The 19,708-nt window shown below is 36.3% G+C and overlaps 1 protein-coding gene across 1 annotated transcript; it reads right to left on the reverse strand.

The window, feature by feature from the left end:
- Window positions 1-227: 227 nt before the first annotated feature.
- LOC149815078 (serine/threonine-protein phosphatase PP2A catalytic subunit-like) lies at window positions 228-11,089 on the reverse strand. Its single transcript, XM_089988300.1, has 6 exons — window positions 10,483-11,089; window positions 6,970-7,084; window positions 2,881-2,989; window positions 2,710-2,787; window positions 836-1,027; window positions 228-744 (listed from the first exon to the last, which is right to left on the reverse strand). The coding sequence occupies exons 1-6, from the start codon at window positions 10,733-10,735 to the stop codon at window positions 571-573; spliced, it is 921 nt and encodes a 306-aa protein (XP_089844426.1). The 5' UTR covers window positions 10,736-11,089; the 3' UTR covers window positions 228-570.
- Window positions 11,090-19,708: the final 8,619 nt, after the last annotated feature.

The raw sequence follows: 19,708 nt of genomic DNA on the forward strand, positions 1-19,708 counted from the left end.
ATCGATTCCGACATTGAAAATGTTGATACAGGAAGGAGAGCCGTTGTGACTCCCAACGCTCACATTACCCAACTTGAATTCCAAGTTTCTTACAAAAAAACCATTACTTGTCTGAAAAAATGAACCATGACCACCAGTTTGCTGAAGGGCTGTGCATGTATAACTGTGTTGGGGAGGGGGCTTTGGGTTGCATACCATAACATGACAAACATGTGTCTGTTGATGTACTTGTGCAAAACAAGATTTTACATCCAGTCATATCAATTTAACCAGCAGCAAATTCTAGCTTTTACTCCCACAAGAATTTTTTTTATGGGTCTGACTTTCATGCTTCTTTTATAATGATGAAGAGAATTCATGTTATTGCTGCTCTTCTAAGAATACATGACAATGAACAAAGACTTTCAAAGTGTGTACCCTACCAATAACAGTGTCAACAGCAACAACGGCAGCAGCAACACCAGAGCATGACTCCAAACAAAAGAATGATTTCCACTAATCAAAAACTTCTAAAACAAATCTACAAACACAGCAGAAAACCAGCATTTCAGAGTACAGAAACAAAGAGGATTACAAAAAGTAATCAGGAGTCTTGCGTGTTGTGTCAGGTTCAATCTGCCGTGGAGCTGGGTCAAACTGAAGAAACCTCTGCTCCATTGACTCCCCAATCTCCAATATTGCAGCCATGTTACCACAGCGGTAACAGTAGTTGGGAGCACTGAAAACAGTCACCACATTCTTATCCTACAAAACAAACAAGGACCCAGAAATTGTACAGCGATCAACAAGCACGAAGAAAAAGGCAGATCTGTCTATTGAGTGGGATGTTGCATACCTGGCACCAATTAAAACCTTCCATCACAAGCTGGTGAGCTCTTGAAATAAGAGTGAGGCCATTTGTATGATTGAACTGTGCTGCAATGTCCTGTCCAAATGTGTAGCCTGCACCACGAGGGGAGATTCCCCAGCCACAGCGATCATCTGGATCAGACCACAGAAGATCGCACATGGGTCCTTCATGTGGGACCTGTTTTACCCACCAAAAAATAAGTACATTAATCACAACCAAAGCCAGAGCCATAAACCACAGAAGAGAACATAGTGAAGGTGGCCCCAAAAAATCATCAACACCACGAATTGTAGAAGCACCTCTCTCTCTCTCTCTCATATATATATATATATATATATATATATATATATATATATATATATATATATATATATATATATATATATATATATATATATATATATATGTTGCATTTATTTGGCAAGGAGGTGTTCATTTGAACCATGCTCGCGTCATTAGGAAGGCACAAGGTGAAACCATCCAGGCAGCACATTTAACGAACTTAACATCAAAATAAGAATGCTACTTATTTTGTACCAATATATAAATATGTACCTAAACATTTTTTTGAGAGAGACAATTTATTAAAACTTCCGAGAAGCTGAAGCATTGCAATTGGAGGTGAAGTGATGAGATATCACTTTTTTTTAGAGGCAAATTTATTAAAACTTCCAAGAAGCAGAAGCATTACAATTGGAAGTGAAAGTGATGAGATATCAATATCATCCCATGAATATTTTGAAATGCCGAGGGCCCGACACCTCCACCCCCACCCCCACCCCCAAACAAACCAATCTGGCACAGCCAACCACACCCTACAAAAGATTGCCATCTAATGGATCCCCCTTGTTACCTCCTCGTCAGGCCACCGAAGACGGAAGTCCTTCCATCAACTCCCATTTTATCTTAGGAAGAATAGGACTCCGAGGGGAGAGCAGCCCCTCTAAAGATCCTATTGTTCCTTCCTTCCAGATATTGTACCAAGAGAGCAAAATCCAGCAACTCCACTTAAACAACCATCTTGTACCCCTGTGCTTCTGATGAGTGGCAATAAGGATGTCTCTAAGAGGCAGTTCCCTGAACATGCTGAATAGAGCTGGGTCTGACCAAGCCCCCTGCAGAAGGGACTGCATAAAAGGCACAGTCCCTAAATAAGTGGGTCACTGATTCCTCCGCAACACCACACAACGAGCATCAGCTCACAAGCTGAAAACCACCCTTCAAGTACCCTTCCGTCTTCACTTTCTCAGAGAGTACAAGCCAACTGAAGAAGGAACCTCTAGGGGGTAACCCATGGCCCCACAGGGACATGCATGCGTACATGCACATGCATGTTACTGCATGTCAAAACCAACAGAAAAGACTGCTTCTTTGTAGCATTCTTCACAAGTATGGCATGATTACCTCCACTAGAAGATTGTTTAAATTTAGATAAGGAACAGATAGTCCCATCCTAACTAAAATACCATCATGTTTCTTCAAAAAAATAAATAAAATACCATCATGGCATTCTAATAGTTGGCATCCTAACAATTATCATAGTAATTTTTCATAAACGCTTTCAGCTTATGAACGTGCATTTTAGGAATCTATATCTCCTGAAGAAAGTGTTCTGTAAAAGTTACTAAACCCTAGGGATAAGAATCAACACACTACATCACAAATTGCTCAAGAAAAACACATGCATGCACAAGCACACACACGCATGCAATCCATCCACATGCATGTACAGACTGAAATAGAAGTTGATGCTCTCATTTTGAAAGCATTCTGCACATTCGTCTGACAAAGCCTGACAACAGTTACAAGTTAAAAGAATAAATCATAAAAAGAGATTATGACAAGTTTTCATTACATACTTCCTGTATCCGATCCAGAGCTCGAATATTATCCAATGTATCTAATGAGGGGGAGAGACCACCATGCAAACAGAAAACCTACAAAATTAAAAATTAAACTGGTTCTTGTAAAAAAATGTGACAAAACTGGTATCATCGGAATAAACATGTACCATATGCAGGAACTCTAACCTGACTTTCAATAAGAGCTGTCAGGGGCAGATAATCAAAAAGGTCAGTAAAATATTTCCAGACATTTGCATTTCCATATTTTCTCAAGCACTCATCATAGAAGCCATACCTGAAAATTAACAGTTTCATCAGGGGATAATACAAAGCATAGCACAAGTAAAACCTAATATTTCCATCAAACAGTAGCAAGCTTAGCCGTGATGAGCAAAATAAAGCAGGATCATTTTGAATACCCTATAAAAATAATGCCATTTATTTATATGATACGACAAAGGAAAATAATTTGTATGCATATGACAAGAAACTTATATTTTCAAGAGAATCGGTTCAGATGATGATCACATTTGCAAAATTGTGGATCCTAAAAGAAAATAAATAAACTAGATTCAGCTACAAGTAGATAGCTAAAAATAGTGGAGAATGTGAGACTGCTGATTATGAACTCGGCTATCTTAAACCCCTTAGATCAACATCCAAGCATAAATCTTATTCAAATGACAAAAAGAAAATATAGTGATGGGTGGTTCCTTCTTAGAGACATGAATAGAACAAAGGGACCATCAGCAAGAATCAACCCCCTACACAAGCCACTAATGCTATCCAATTTGAATCTCTCAAGCAAGTAACACCATCAGAGGTCTTGGGCAGAAGATCCACCTCCAAGACCTTGATCTGGGTATTGTATATATCTGGGGCAGCATCAAGCCTCTTGGATCGGCATACAGTTGTAAGGTCCAACACCACCGAATCAGAATATATAGAGATAACCATTGTTATTATAGAAATTTCATGGCTGCATCATACCCTTAGCACACCAGGTCAGCCAATTACTCATTTCATCCTATATTGAGAACAAGAGTGTGGTTACTATTCCCATCAATATGGTTCATCACAACAAGAGAAAACACATACAGATGGACAACCACTTCGCATGCGAAAATAAAGATCAAGATCTTGAAACAAGATCATTTTTTGGTGCAAATCAGGTAGTCGGTCCATTTGCTAAGGTTTTGCCCACATCCCAGCATTGGGATTTGAAGAATGAGCAGCTCATGATTTTTACACATACATAATTTTAATGACCCAAAACTGCTGTGTCATCTGGTTTTGCCACCCAAAAGAAGCTAATCATCCTATTCACTCTCATTTATCCTACAGTCCCTACCCCAACCCGAACTTTCGTTGCAACTATACCTCAATTTCCATCTTAGAGAAGAAAAAGGAGAAAAGAACCCTCAAATCCTCACCCTAAAAACTGTAGAAGCCATCAAAACCAGACCTCTCTCTTATGTCTGAATAGAGGAGTGGACAAAAAGAGAGAATGGCAATGTCCACACCAGGACAGTGAAGAAATTGGCCCAGCAACTGATTGATAGGCACTACTCGAGGACGATCCTCGACTTTCACACCAACCTGTGTCACATGGATACGGCTGAGCATACCGGGATACGACCATTTTTATGAAGTTTCCAATATGACATATATAAGGGATACGGAACGGAAGTCATAATGCAGTATCTGTGTGACATAGACACCAACTAGAAGACCCTGAAAAAGATGACCATAATCTTGCTAACCCACTTCATCAAAGTGCATCCAATAGGCCCCTGTCTAGGGCATCATGCTCAACTTGTAGAATAGCACGAGTGCTGCATGGAATTCGTCTCACATGAGTTTGCAGACGTTATCTAGGCCAACAAGGAAGTCATCAACATGCTCTCTGCCCTCAATGTGGTTGACCCTCGGCATCACCCAAGCATGCATAACGTCACCTGCCATCATGGGGCCTTGCAGAAATCAAATATAGTTTCAACCTTTTCTAAATCCACTTATAAAATATGCTTGAATCAACAAAAAACTCAGGCTGGTTCAGCATAAAACCAAGTTATATTGTCTTTCAACCTATGTAACACAGACTCTTCTAACAGGGCACCGCACCAGCGATGCACCCGCACCCATGCGGGTGCGACACTTGGACACGGCTTTCATTGTGTTAGGTGAAGTCAACCACACTGAGGTCCAATTCTGCCCAAAAGTAGATTCAGTTAACCCTAACCAAGTCCAGTTATATATATATATATATATATATATATATATATATATACACACACTAAATGTTAACTTAAAACTGTTAAAATTTATATATATACCCTCCCCGCACCCCCGCACCCAAGTTTTTTTTAAAATGCCGCATCGCTGCATCCGCACCCGCACCTATGTGACATAGCTTTCAACCCAACAAAGGTCAAATCTTAGGAGTCAACTTTTCCATTCATGGTCTATTGATCATTATTTCTAGTTCTCCAAACAGTATGAAATCACTTAACCCTCATTTGGGTATATCTTAGTAAAGCAATGACCATGTTGGAAATATCTTTACCGTCATGCTGATGCTACTTCACTATGAGGTTGCAGACCAAGTTGGCATGTTGTGGCAAGAGCCAATCTAGCAATTGAGCCACTTGGCCTCATCAGAGAGCCATAACCTTTGGAAGGGCATGCAGTAATCTTTCGCTTTGTGTTCTTGGACTGCTTCAGGGGCTACACTAGTCCAAATGAACACATCATAATTCGGGCTTCATTCTCCCAGGGCCCACATTGCCATCCTTTTCGCTGGCATGGTCACTAAACCTCTTCTGCATCATCATTTGCTTGCCTGGAGTAAAATCCAACCCCAATTCCGACGAAGTATTCTTCAGCAACATTGTTATATTCTAGTTTGGATGGACAGTCGATGGGCAAGGAGGGATGAAGGAAAAATAAACAGTAACATAAAATAATAACCTGCCCCGTATTCCTAAAGGTGGTTATTTCTATTTTTATCTATAACAATTTTTAAAATATAAACAAAAACAAAAAAATCCACACATAACTTTAACAGTAGTAAAAGAAAAAGTAGAGATAAAATAACTTATAGACACATAGATCCTACCTTAAGATAAAAGTTGACAAGATATGGCTAAACCGCTAGAGAATCTTTATGAACATTATTTGTTCTCTGATTTTCACCTTTATAAAAGCTGGCTGTAAAGTTCATCTAAAATAATGCACCATGCAATAAGCATCTTCTTGTCACTTTTCATTGCCATATATAAGTGCCAGATGTAAGTCCATATTAACATGATCCAATAACTGACTCGATCTTCTGCTGCACATTAAGGAACAATTTATTCACTTAAATACCTTGCCATGCCCTCTCAACTAACTTTTGACACCCTACACACACATACCCCTCCCCCCACCCACACCCACACATGCACTGAGAGGCAACAACATCTAATGACAAGGCTTCTAAATTTAATGAGGATGGTTTTTTTTTTATGCATGAGAAATCTTTTGCAAGATAATGACAAAATCATAACAATCCACTGCAAGATGATCAAATTGATAATTAGCATTGATTTAACAAATAAACATCAAAAGAGATCCATCAGCTTGAACATCTGCCAAGAAAATGTTGGCCTCTAGGTGTACACTTCAATGGTGAACAAGAACATCAAGTTTCACAAAACAGACAATCGTTTACTAATTTCAGTTACACGCTATTATTAAAAAGTCACCCAATTCTCATGCGAGGACAAGAAGAATCTGATCAGATCCTGAACTGATTGAAACTAATTGGATCTGTGATTATGATCAAGTGTGACAGCTTCCTTAGGTTTAAATAGAAGTTTTAAATGACCATGGGCAATCATAAATAAAAACCAGATGAAGCATGGGAAACATTCAAAATCACTTCTGTGAGGAAATCAAAAGCGAGGCTGCCAGAAAATGCAATGTTTCAGTGACACTTATCACACAAACTTTGTCCAGATTAGACTAAATTTAAACTAATACATTGGCTATAACTTGAGGACATTATCCATTACAAGACAATAACAAGTAACAGCACACACACACACAAAAAAAAAATGCTGCAGAAACAAGCACACATGCACACACACACACACATGAGCACATGCACATACACACAATCAGTGATGGTTACAATAGTCAACTTAGATAGTGAAATCTCAAGGACCAGCCAAAAGAGTTATGTAGCCAGAAAACACTGATTACAGAATAAAAAAGAAAACACTGTTTACATACACTTGAGTTATCTGCCGACTTTCATGGTTCCCTCTGAGTATTGTAATTCTCTCTCGATACCGTACTTTCAATGCCACTAATAATGTGACAGTTTCCACAGAATAGTATCCCCGATCTGCAACCAAAGAAATGAGGAAACTGCAACAACTGGATAACTCTTGGTTCCATAAAAAATAAAACTTGATAAATTAACGATACAGCATGGAAACGTGAAAAGCAAAAGACCAGTCTTACTGAACCCATAGATCATTAGGAATTGAAAACAATCAAGAGAATAAGAGACTTGAACCCTAACCAAGCACAAATAATACAGAAGCCCAATCACAGATAAAAGTTCAATATCCAAGAAAAACTGAAAAAGTAGATCCTCAGTTATTTGCGAAAGTCATATATGTTCATCAAAAATGTTCCATAGATATTTTAGTTTTTTTTCTAAAAAGCCCCTTTTTATTATGACAGTTGATAAGTAAACTATGCCTCAAAATCACTTCATCTGAAAAAAGCAAGTCAAAACAGAAGCTTTTTTCCAAAAGATAGACATTGTTTATACATTATTAATTTGAAGAAGCAAGAAAAAGAACTTTTTCAAAAGTTCAATAACATAATTAAATCAAATTCCAGTGAACTACTAAGTATCTTCCACAAGACAAAGTCTTATGGAATATACTATCAAGGGACCAAATGGACTACCAGTAAGTCAACTTTTGATTAAATTTTGAGACAGGGGGCATCAATCATTTTCTATAACTGCTTAAACAGAGAATGTTGGACAAATAAAGAAGTATTTTTGGAACAATAGAATAGAATAGAGGAAAAAGGAGTATTGTGTGTGGGTTCCTAATGCTGATGATATTGAGAAAAAAAAGAGAGGAAAATAATGAAAGAAAAGAAAGAAGAATGTAAAGCAAAAGAAAGAGGAAGAAGGAAAGAGGATTAAAGAGAAAAAATTACTAGAGAGAAGGAAATTTTAAATTAAGCTTTTCTCAATTTAAAAATTTTCACCATTCCCTATTTCTTCATATTTTTTATATTGACCTCAAAAATCTTCTAAAAATGATTGAGATATTACTGAGAAAAAACAATTGTTTTAAGTTTTCAAGAAAATGCCTATGCATATAAAAATACAAGTAAAACTTGATTCTTTTCACTACATAAACTTCAGTATGATGCAAGAAATGAAGAATGATATTTACAAGAGGAACAAAGAATCTCATGTGCACGCACACACACACACACACAAAATAGAAAAAAGAAACAATACATGTTTGAAGAAGATGAGATTGCATGCATCCCCATGAGAAGAACATCTAACAAACTTAATTTGTTCCTTAACAGCCATGATCACAATAAAAGTGACGTGAAATCCTTTTGTCATATTTTACATCACTTTTGTTAGTGATGTCTATTAAAAAATATGCTCTATTCCTAGAAAGTAAACCAAGCCAGGAAGGCCACAGTTGTACATGGAGACATAGGACCCATTGATTAAGTTAATTCTTGTGCACATAAGGAAGCAAGATTCTGTCCTCATGACTGATGAGTCGATGACCCATGACCCAGTATTCTGAACTACAGATATCCATTAAATAATCTGTACATATTCAGTGAATTCCACAACCCATACCTAACCACCCAAAATGTAATAAGTAAATATATCACATTTCGCTTCTAAGAAATTTATCCAAGTGGTTTTACCATAATCATCAACAAAGTCAACATACTCAAAATTTGTATCAAGCTTTTGGGTAGAATGGACAAGTTCAAAGGGAAAACAAGGTTTTTTTATTATGAATGGAAAAAGGCAACTCATAACTCTTGCAGACTTGGCAGATACCATCTAATGAAAGTTATCTAATGTACTAGCAAGATGCTTGTGCCATGTATCAGAAGCGCACTTACAATATTGAGAAACATAAAAAACAAAAGGCTGACTAGATCTTGGAGCTTCTTTCAACATGTAAAATTCCCATGTTTGGTTTCCTCAATGAACATGTTCAAAAAAGAATCCTACATGAAAACAGATGCTGTGAGAAAGTGACATGAGACTCTGTTTGTTCTACAAGTTGGGCCACCAAAGTCGGATTGCATTTCAATTGTGGATCAAAGTACTTGATTAGGATTTAAAAAAAAAGCTGAATAAATGTTCCTTTTTGAAATGCTTGTAAGGGTGAGATCTACTATCACTAGTCATGGCAATTCCTTGTCTTTTGATAAGGAATCGATTTAGTAAATTTATCCATATCATATGTCACCTGATTGGTTGTTCCTCTATCCAAATATAGGCTACTATCTTTGCCCACTTGAATCTTGTATTGTAAAAACTATAGTAAGAGTAGACCGTAGCATAATGACACAGATGAAGCAGAAAACATGGTTGGTGTCATTTCCTCACCCAATCCAATATTAAAAGCACACTCAGATTTATTCCAGCAGTTATCAATAGCGTGATTTCACAATCCACAAAATTTGCTTAATGGTTTAGGAGGGTCAAACAAATGCTCACTAGGATAATCCTATTCCAAACAAATGATTCCAATCTTGCTCCCCTTCTTCCTACTAGCATAAGAGAACTCTACAGTATCATACATTTACCTGTGGCAATGATGGTACTTCTCTCATAATCCAAAATTAGCACAACAATCACAAAGTGTGTGACTTCCTATGAACTCCCAAAAGTTTGTCTTAGGGTACCAAAACTCAGAGAAATGAATGCAGGTCATGAGATGAGAGTCTGATGAAGATAGAACTAACCTTAGAAATACAGATTAGTTATTCAAAACCAGATAAAGCATAAGCACTTATCTCAAAGGAAAAAATATAAGAGAGATAATAAGAATAAACTTAATAAAAAGAGCCAATAAATTTTAAAAAAGAACTGCAACAGAAAGTTACAATATTATGGATTTATTGAAAAACAAGTTAGAACCTTTTCACAAGGAAATACAGCCATCACCAGAAAAGCAAAGAGAAGACCATCAAAATAGCAGTTAACGTTGTTATACGGTCCGAATCACAAAGGAAGAGGAATCTTGTAGTCAACAAAGCGAAGTTACACGATCAGCTGAAGAACAAAACTCATTCCAACTTTCAAAAATGAGATCCGAATCGAACGCAAAGCTGAACGAAGGGCTAGAAAAAGCCATATCTTTGCCCAGAAGGTCAAGAAAGCACAACAGTTGGATAAACTATTCCCCACTTCGTTAATCAATATGTACAACAAACTTAGTCAGATCGACAACGATATATCAAAACGAATGGGAGCAATATCACCACGAAACCACCTAAATCATCCAACATGCACTAAAAAGATAAATAAACAACCAAAGAAGTGGAAATTAGGGCATCAGAACCAGTTGGAGAATCCTATGTATAAAGAACCAGAGGGTTTAAAACAACCGCACCAGGGCATCAGGAGAGCAAACAGATCATCAGAAGAAAGACAACAAGCAAAAAACCAAATCGATCGCGGCATCATCGACGAGCACGGACCGGAGAGAAGGAAGGGCGACCGACCTACGTAGTCTCCCATGAAGAGGTAATTGGTATCGGGGGCCTTGCCGCCGATGCGGAACAGCTCGATCAGGTCGTGGAATTGGCCGTGAATGTCGCCGCAGACAGTGACGGGGCACTTGACAGGCTGAACGTTCCACTCCTCCACGAGGACGGCCCTCGCCTGCTCGCAGAGCGCCTTCACCTCCGCCTCCGGCAAGTACTTGCACTCCATCAGATGCTCGATCTGACGGTCCAGATCCGATTGAGAAGGCATCCTTCCTTCCCCCACTCGGTTTGCTTCAGATCGACCGATCGATCTACGGATCGGTTGTTCCAGACAAAAAAAGGAAACGGATTTCAGATCTTCTCCTTCACCTCCTCCTCTCAGAAATTAGGGTTTCGCATCATCCTTGGGAGAAGCCGATCGGGGAAGGGATTTGTAGATATGAATCGGAAGAATGAAAAAAATCGCACTTTTTTTCTTCTTCTTCTGATTCTCCCCCACTATTTTTTAGGGTTTTATCTTCCTTCTCTTCCCTTCCCCCCCAAAGCCAAGAGAGGGGAGGGGCTCTCTTTTTCTGTTCTTGGCTGGCGCTGGCGCTGGCGTTGATTCCAGACTCCGTCGCCCAGAAGCATTTTTTTTCAGGTTTTTAGTTTTTTATTGAGAAAATTTTATTTAGGAGCAAAGCTTTTGATCTTGATGTCAAATATGGGCCCCAAGTTTCCGAAATTTCAAATATAAGCCAAACGTTTCTCAAAAATTCAAATAAGCACCAGCATTTACTATTGCGCTTAAGGTTACATCACGTCTTCGAAAATTAGGGACAAAGCAGCTATTGCGCTTAGTTCACAAACTCGTTCATGTTCCGTTCGTATAGTTGGTAATCCTAATCATGAACAACTCGTTTAGCTTAAATGAGTCAAGATGGAATACAAGGTGTTGGGATCAAAAGAGTTCATATATATAAAAAATACAGATTTTTATATATAATATATATTTTAATATATTCAAAATGCAATATATATATATACAAAGATTAGGATGCATGAAAAATCCATACATAAAATATGAATTATTATGTATAATATATATTTTAAGTGTAATATATAAAAAATATGTATATTCCATGTATAAATAATATGAAATGTTTTAATGTGAGTCAGCTCATGTTTGACTCGTCTCATTTAAGGATGAGCAAACTTGAGCTGGGTTGGGTTAAACACAAACACTATCAGAGTCACGAACATACTTTACTAATAAATGAGCCCGAGCTCGAACATGTCATGTTCATTTCGTTCGGTTCGTTTACCAGTCTTATCTAAGATAATAGGTGTTGACTTGGGGTCTCTATTTGTTTATTTTTAAAGAAAGATTGGATTATATTTGAAATTCTAGAAAAATGTTACTAATTTGAAATTAAGGAAAAAAAGGATGGCCTCAAATGAAATTTTCCCTTTTTTTAATTTAAAGCAATTTACAGCCCCCCAACTTAATAGTTATTTATTAAAAGCTGTCGTAGCACTTTATTTTATTTAGCCACCTACTTTTCCTTAACATATGTTGAATGGACTAAAGACATGACGTATCTAGCATAGATTCGATTGACACACAGGAAGCGGGAAGCGGGAAGCGGGAAGCGGGAAGCGGGCTCCACTGGAAAGTTTAGAAATTATTATTATTTTTTTTCAAAAAGGAACAGAATGGCCGGACATAAAACTTGCTTCAGGTTGCTGGCCCTTGGTCCGGATATACCCGGATTTTTTTTTTAATATTTTAATCAATAATAAACTATTTTCTGATATTTAATATTTAGAAATACTTATTTTTGAAGTGTTATTCAAAAGTAATAAAGTTCATTAAAAATATTAAACTGATGACCATGCAAATCCATGTTGGAATCAGCGTGTCGATGCCTGTCACCAAGGACACGTAGCCAAGATGGTGTGTCCTTGCAACATATAATATAATTGGTAAATATTGGCTATCTTAATGGATTCCAAGTCTCCCCTAGTTGAAACTTGCAAGGCGGGGGGTCATTTTGTCTAAATCTGATCCCATTAATGTCTTCAGCTAGACCAAGTCATGCATATATATACATATACAATATAAATATTATATATATATAATATAGTTATGCATGTATTAATAAAATTATATATTAAATATATTTTAAAAAATATCATATAATGCATATTATATATAATATAGTAGTAAAAGACTATAAAATATAGATAGTATATGCATATATTTATATATTTTATATAAAATATAAAGTTAACATGACCCGACCTAGTGATGAGTCACTGGGTTTTAAAAACCATGGTATGAATCGACTACTCTTGAATTTTTTTATATAAATATATGATTTTTTAATGATTAGAGAATACAGTACCTTGTAAGTCATTGATTTTTCAACCCTCAAAAATTCTAACATGCATGTTGAAAAAAAAAATTGTTCAAGGGTTGGTTTTTGCTAAACCAACCATGTAGACTACATATAGAGGATTATATGTACAAGAAAAAATAAAAATAATAAAAAAATAAAGTTGTTCATTAAGAGAAGGTAAGCAGCGTTTATCCTGCTCTTAAAATGACTGATTTACTTTTTGTTTAGTCAAATAAAGTAACTAAAACACTCTCATTGTTGATTTGCATAACAAAAAACCATAGCATGGAACAATATGAGTTGTTTAATAGAAAAATGATCAAAACCAATATCTTAAACTTCAAATAGGTAGTGGAAATGCATTCAAATAAAGAATGTAATAATCTAAAATTGAGAACATCCTAAAAAATAATCTAAAATTGAGGTTTTGGTAAATTATTCTGTTTTTTGTTTTTTCATTTTCAAGTTTGGTGACCACTAAACCCCAAGGGGTTTGACACAGCTGAGGGCAAGAGATAAGTCCTTGCTCAGCCCAAGTCGGTCGACTCTCTGAGAGCAAGGGTTGTATCAAGGTCGGAAAAGTGACTGTAAGTATGGCAGGCTGAGCCAGCATGACTAGGTCTTTGATTCTGAGGACGGTTTCCCCATTATTCATGAAAAAAAGTTTGGCAACCACGACAAGAGAACGCTGCGACTAAAGAAATAAAAAAAAAAAAAAAGATCAATGAGAAAATCTCACGAGACTAAAAAATGAACAATAATTGTCATGTGTTATTTATATCCTGAGTTTTTCCATTTTTTTTTTGTTGTTTCTTCCTGTTTGGAATCTAGGAAGTGGAATAGGAGTTTATGCATTTAGTGGATACATGGTCAAACTATCTTGTTGGTGGGTGTTCTGAAATTGATAGCTGGGATGAGAGTTTATAAATGCATTTGGGGGAGGAAGTGAAACTCTCTCTTTATATTGGCACCCAAGCGTAAGTGGATTAGGCAGCTATCATTTTTGCAAATGCATAAACTCCATTAGACTACCAATTCCCAAATAAAGCCTTAAAACTATTAGCCATATCACACTCATAGTTAGCAAAACACAAAACTATAAAATTTTGTTTCAATCATAATACATGATTAAAAAGGTTTTGCATTAAAAAAGGTAGGCAAAACCAACGTCAAAATATGTTAAAAATCAATAAATAGTATATGCAGGTTTAATTCCATTTCAACTTTACATAAAAAAACCTGATATATATATATATATATATATATATATATATATATATATATATATATATATATGTTAAGATTATTTTTTTTCATGAAACTTAAGATAGGTATAGGAACACAGATTAACATTTAAGACTTAATATGATAGAATTAGGTCCGTGTTTGAGTTTTCTTAAGTTTTTTCTTACAATTACATTTTTGTGTTTTAATTTTTCCTGTCAATTTTGTCTACTGTAGACATGAAGGGGTCATCAGTACCATGGCTATCCGATTCTAAGTTTTTTCTTCCTTACAATTGGCTGGAAACATGATGCAGTGGTCAGGAGGATCACAATAAAATCCAAAACAAGATCCAAATTAAATAAATATAAGAAAATCAAATAATCAAAATAGATTCAATTGAACCCTTTATGGACCCGGGTTTTCTGTTTTCGCTCCTGCATTAAAACAACAATTAAGGTCATAACACGCCAGAAGTAAATATGTTGGCAGAGGTCTACACGTTTCTGGTTCTTGCGATGACATATATATCTGGCCTTCTTTATTTTAGTTCTAATATTCCTTTACAAGCACCACCATCACCAATTTATTCTTTCATTAGGATCCAAATTAAAAATCGAGTTAGTCACCATAGTCACCATTAAACAAACAACTAATTTTAAAAATGAAAAGACTGTGATTCTTAATCCTACAATTGTAACCAAGCAGGGGTGAGTTGAAAACTATGTAAGTTTTTATTTATAAAACACGACACAACAGTTATAACTTTAGTGAGCTCTAAGCTCTTATTCTTAGTTTAGTTCTCTAATTAAGTACACACGTTGTTTATATATTTTATCCCCTTTTTACCATTCCTCTTTCTTTATTCTTAAAGTAGACATTCTCAATGTTGTACTTTATACTAATCGGCTATTTCGAAAATAGTCTCCTGGGGCTTAGCAACTCGTGTAGAGAATTCTAGAGTGTAGAATGTTGGCAAGACATATGAACCACTTACAACAACATAGTGCAAACTGACCCAGACTATGAACTTTTCATCGATGCAGCTTTGCTCATCAGTTGCAATCCGAAGAGCACAAAATGCTCGTCAATAGCTAACCGAAGAGCTCGAGAGGCTATACCTGCTCACAAGGTGTCTGAGGAGGTATACATGCCCCCAAAGTTTATGGTTCATGCTATTTCGTACATATGTCTGATTGACAATATTTTTAACCCCTAAAGGCTACCTATGAATTCTTCAAAAAATTCAGGCACAAACGAGGTATTCACACCTCTAACGAAACCCTAGACCATGTCCTTCTTAGTAGAGTTCTTTATCAATCTCTATGTTGTTACCCTAGATGCATTATTCATTTTCTACGTTAGTGTATTATACAATATCAAATATATGTTCACTAACTAATATTCAGCATGTAATCACAAATACACACCTTAATTTTAGAGATAACAATCCATCACAGGGACATATTTTTAATCAAATATATCAAACACTTACAATACTCATCCTAAGGTATAAGCATGACATTCTCAGAATAAATCATTTTTCGGAGAACCTTGAAACTCTACTTTCCTTTCTCAAAGCCAAGCATTCTTTTTCAAAACATATTACATCGTCAAAAATATCATTATTATTTTTACAATAAGCACATTTATGATACGAGTCATATCGTCTGTTAACATTCACATGACATAATCTAAAACTGAAATTAATATGTAATATGTGTCATAATCCTTATGCATCATATTGAAGACACTAGAAATATATATTCCTAAGCATGGAGCTCCGTTGATATATTCATAACATGAAATAATCAACATACTTATAACACACAAAACCACAAAATAAGAAGCATTTATGAACAAACTTATATTTTATTTATCTAGAGAGTTATTTGCAAATGTTCACTTACCTTGAATTGCCCAAATCTCAACCTAAGATACAACCTTAGTCTTTCTGCAAACCTTGATCTAAAATAAGTAAAAATTCTAATAATTACTAAAATATCATTAAAGTTTCTACTTATGTAAAATTATGAAAATACCCCATGTCAATGTATTTCTCTTGAAAAGAGAAGTTTAGGAGTCCATAAATCACCCAAATCCGATATCGGGGTGAAGAGTTATGCTCGATTTACTAAATGGGCATAACAAGGGAAAACAGTTTTTTTTACCTCTCAAATAGGTCTGGATCTAGATGTCAGGATTTATGAGAGATCTATACGAACCTCTTAATCTAATTCTCAAATTTTGGTTCAGATCTGAATCTTATATATCCAACCCAAAATAAGTATATATATATATATATATATAATTTGTTTGCTCTCTTTGACCAACTAGAACAGGTTGACCTACTAGTAAAGGGTAGTTCCATTCTTATGAGGAGTTGAAAGTGTAAATCCTAACCCCATGATTTCATACATTTTTTTAAATGATCAAGGATTTCATTGAGCCAAATCCAGACAGAGCATAATCTGGGCTCAGTCCCCAAACAAAACCTAACTTTTCACTGAACCTAACCTAAACCCAGCCTGATCTAGGTTCAATCATATCTTCATATTAAACCTAATCCAGATTCAGCCTGGTATAGGTTTAATCCAAACTAAACCTTTCTGGTTCAGTTCCTGATTCCCCAACCTGGATCTAGATCCAAATCTACTTTAATGTGGATCCAAACTGTACAAAGATTTAGTCATTGATTTCATATTGGATCCAAATCTGGTATAACAGATTGGATCTGATTGATTTTGGGTTTGGTTCTAAGTGGAACCAACACCCAATCCAGTTTGAGATTGGGTTCGAACTGGACTCAGACTTGATCTGATCTAGTTTAGTCTTACTAGATCCAAACTTGATCTGATCTGGGTTTGATCCAGTTGAATCCAAACCCAATCTATTCTGTTTTTGGGTTTGGTCCAACTGGATCCAAACCCGATCCATTCTAGGTTTGATCCAAATGGATCTAAACCTAGATTCAGTTCAAGACAGAAAACCGAGATAGCCATTGTCTCAATTTTTTCCCTATAAATATATATATATATATATATATATATATATATATATATATATATATATATATATATGTGTGTGTGTGTGTGTGTGTGTGTGTGTGTGTGTGTGTGTGTGTATTAAAAAGCAGGTAAAGATAGGGAGAGAATCTCTTTGTCTCACCCCAGAAACGACCAGACTCAGTCTGGTTTCAACCAGATCGAGTCTCCAATGGGCTCTGATAGAGAGTTTTTGCTCTCTGTCTCGCCCTCGAAATGACTAGACTTGGTCTAGTTAAAATCGGGCTAAGTCGGTCTGCTAATAGGCTGAGACAGAAGGCTTTTTCTCTCTATCTTGCCCCAAAAATGACTAGACTTGGTCTGGTTTTAACCAGACCGAGATGGTCAGCTAATAGAGCTGAGACAAAGGGCTCTTCCTCTTTGTCTCATGCCCGAAATGTCTGGACTCAATCTGGTTTTAACCAAACAGAGTCGGTCTGCAAGAAAGCGAAAGCTTTCGTCCTTTGTCTCGCCTTGCGCCCATGACTAGGCGCGATTTGGGCGAATCTAAACTGAGTCGGTCTGGCACCACACCACATCAATCTCTCTTTCCCTCTATTTCCAGCTAGGCTCAATCTGGGTGTTGGCTAGCCGAGCCAAGACAGGGATCCTCGGCTCTATGTCCTATCCTTCACCAGACCGGGTTGACCAGGTTGACCTGGTGGCCTGCTCATTGCAGACCGAGACAGAGAGGGTTGACTCTCTGTCTCACCCTTACTTTGGCCAGGCTCAGTCTGGGCTAGCCCAGACCATTGACTCACAACTGGCTGAGACAGAGAGAGAACACTCTGTCTTTTCCCCCGAGCTCGGTCTGGGTTAACCCAGGCCGAGTACAGTGGCTGAGATAGAGAGCTCACCATTTCTCCCTAAAAATGAACAAGAAACATGAAAGAAGAAGAAGAAGAAGGGGAGGGCGACTTACCGAAGTCGCCTTCCATAACTTGCTCGAACCTTCTCCCTCACGCTCACTCTCCTTTTTATTCCCTTCTATCTCACTATCTCTCTTCTCTTTCTCAAAAAAAAAGGGAGAGTGAGAGGGGCTAAATGGGTTTATATAGAGGCCCATCCAGGCCTCTCTTTCTCTCACTTCTCCCCTCATAAAGAGCCTCCCGCCCCTCTCCCCACTACTTCATACGTGAGGGAGGGGAGTTTTATTTTCATAAATCCCCATAATGTGGGGAGCCTCTCCCTCTTCCTACGTTTGTCAAAGTGGAAAGGGAAATAGGTTATAATGGTTTTATAATTTGTAAGCTGGTGTAGCAAAGAGTGTATGCCCAAATTGACAGCCCAAGCGCACAAACGAATTAAGCTATGTGAGTGTGCAAAGGAGGCCTTGCAACATGACTGAGCACCTTATGCAGTATCAGGGCCAATCCTAACAGTCGTTAGAAAATGGTGAATACGACCTAGAAAATGGCAGACTTTGGTGCCAAAGACCTAGACCGCAGTGAATTTCACATCCTTGGTTAGAACATATAAAAAATATAGGGGCAGCACACAAGTGAAATCACCTAAGTGGTCCCGCAAAGTAGGAATAAGGCATGACTGCACACTGTTTAGAAATAAAGTGTGACCCACATAGAGCAATTTTAGACCTCTGATTGCGTGGCCCTTGTATAGAAATCCAAAATCTATCATTTCAAAGCTATTTTTAAGAATATTTTAATCATGATTAACTCCCTATTTGTCTCCACCAGTGATGATCATGTCATCTACATACAAAAGTAGAATGATGATACATGCATAAGATGTCTTAACAAATAAAGTTGTAATACTTGAGATTCTTTTTAATATTTAATTGAATAAAGATGAATTTTAGGTTGAATGTTATGTCCAATATTATGTGAATTTAAAATTTATAAATTTATGTTATATTTAATGAAACTTGAATTTATGATGATGTTAATATCCATGTGTAGTTAGATTTTATTCGGATTTAATTATAGATTTAAATTGGAATTTATTGTATTAATTTTTAGAATATGCAACAAATGGATCCAGATAATTTATTAAATGTATTTGGACTTAGATAATTAATTTAATAACTAATTGGATATGAAATTATAATGGATTTGGATATCTAATACATTAGATATGGACCCTAGGTGGGACGCCTCTATGTGGGACCTAATTAGATTTAAATTTGCCAAGTGGCAATGAAAGTAATTAAGTAATTTATTTAACATGGATTTAAATTGTTGATGTGGATATTTTAATACATTGGGTATGGACATAGATTTGATTTGGATTTTTTTTATTTGGGTTTGGATTCCAATTGGATTTGAAACCCATATAAAAAATTATTCTAAATTAATTTATGGAATGAAAAAGTTGAAATTAATTATGATTTATAAAATTTTAGAGGTCCATTAGGTTGGTTGGATGCCCTCCTAGGTGGGCCCAACCTAATGAAATCTTCTATATTGCCAAAAAAGAAAGAGAAATCTGAAAATTTCTCATAGGGAACCTTTAAAAAAAACTAAAGTAAAAAAGATCTAGTTATTGGATAAAATAAAATGCAGACTAATTAACCCATGGACTTGAAGAAAAACATATGTATGCTGAACTTTATTAAATAACCATTGTGGTTCA

This window comes from Nuphar pumila, chromosome 15 (genome assembly GCF_984573655.1).
Source record: "Nuphar pumila chromosome 15, dmNupPumi1.hap1.1, whole genome shotgun sequence".
NCBI lineage: Eukaryota > Viridiplantae > Streptophyta > Magnoliopsida > Nymphaeales > Nymphaeaceae > Nuphar > Nuphar pumila.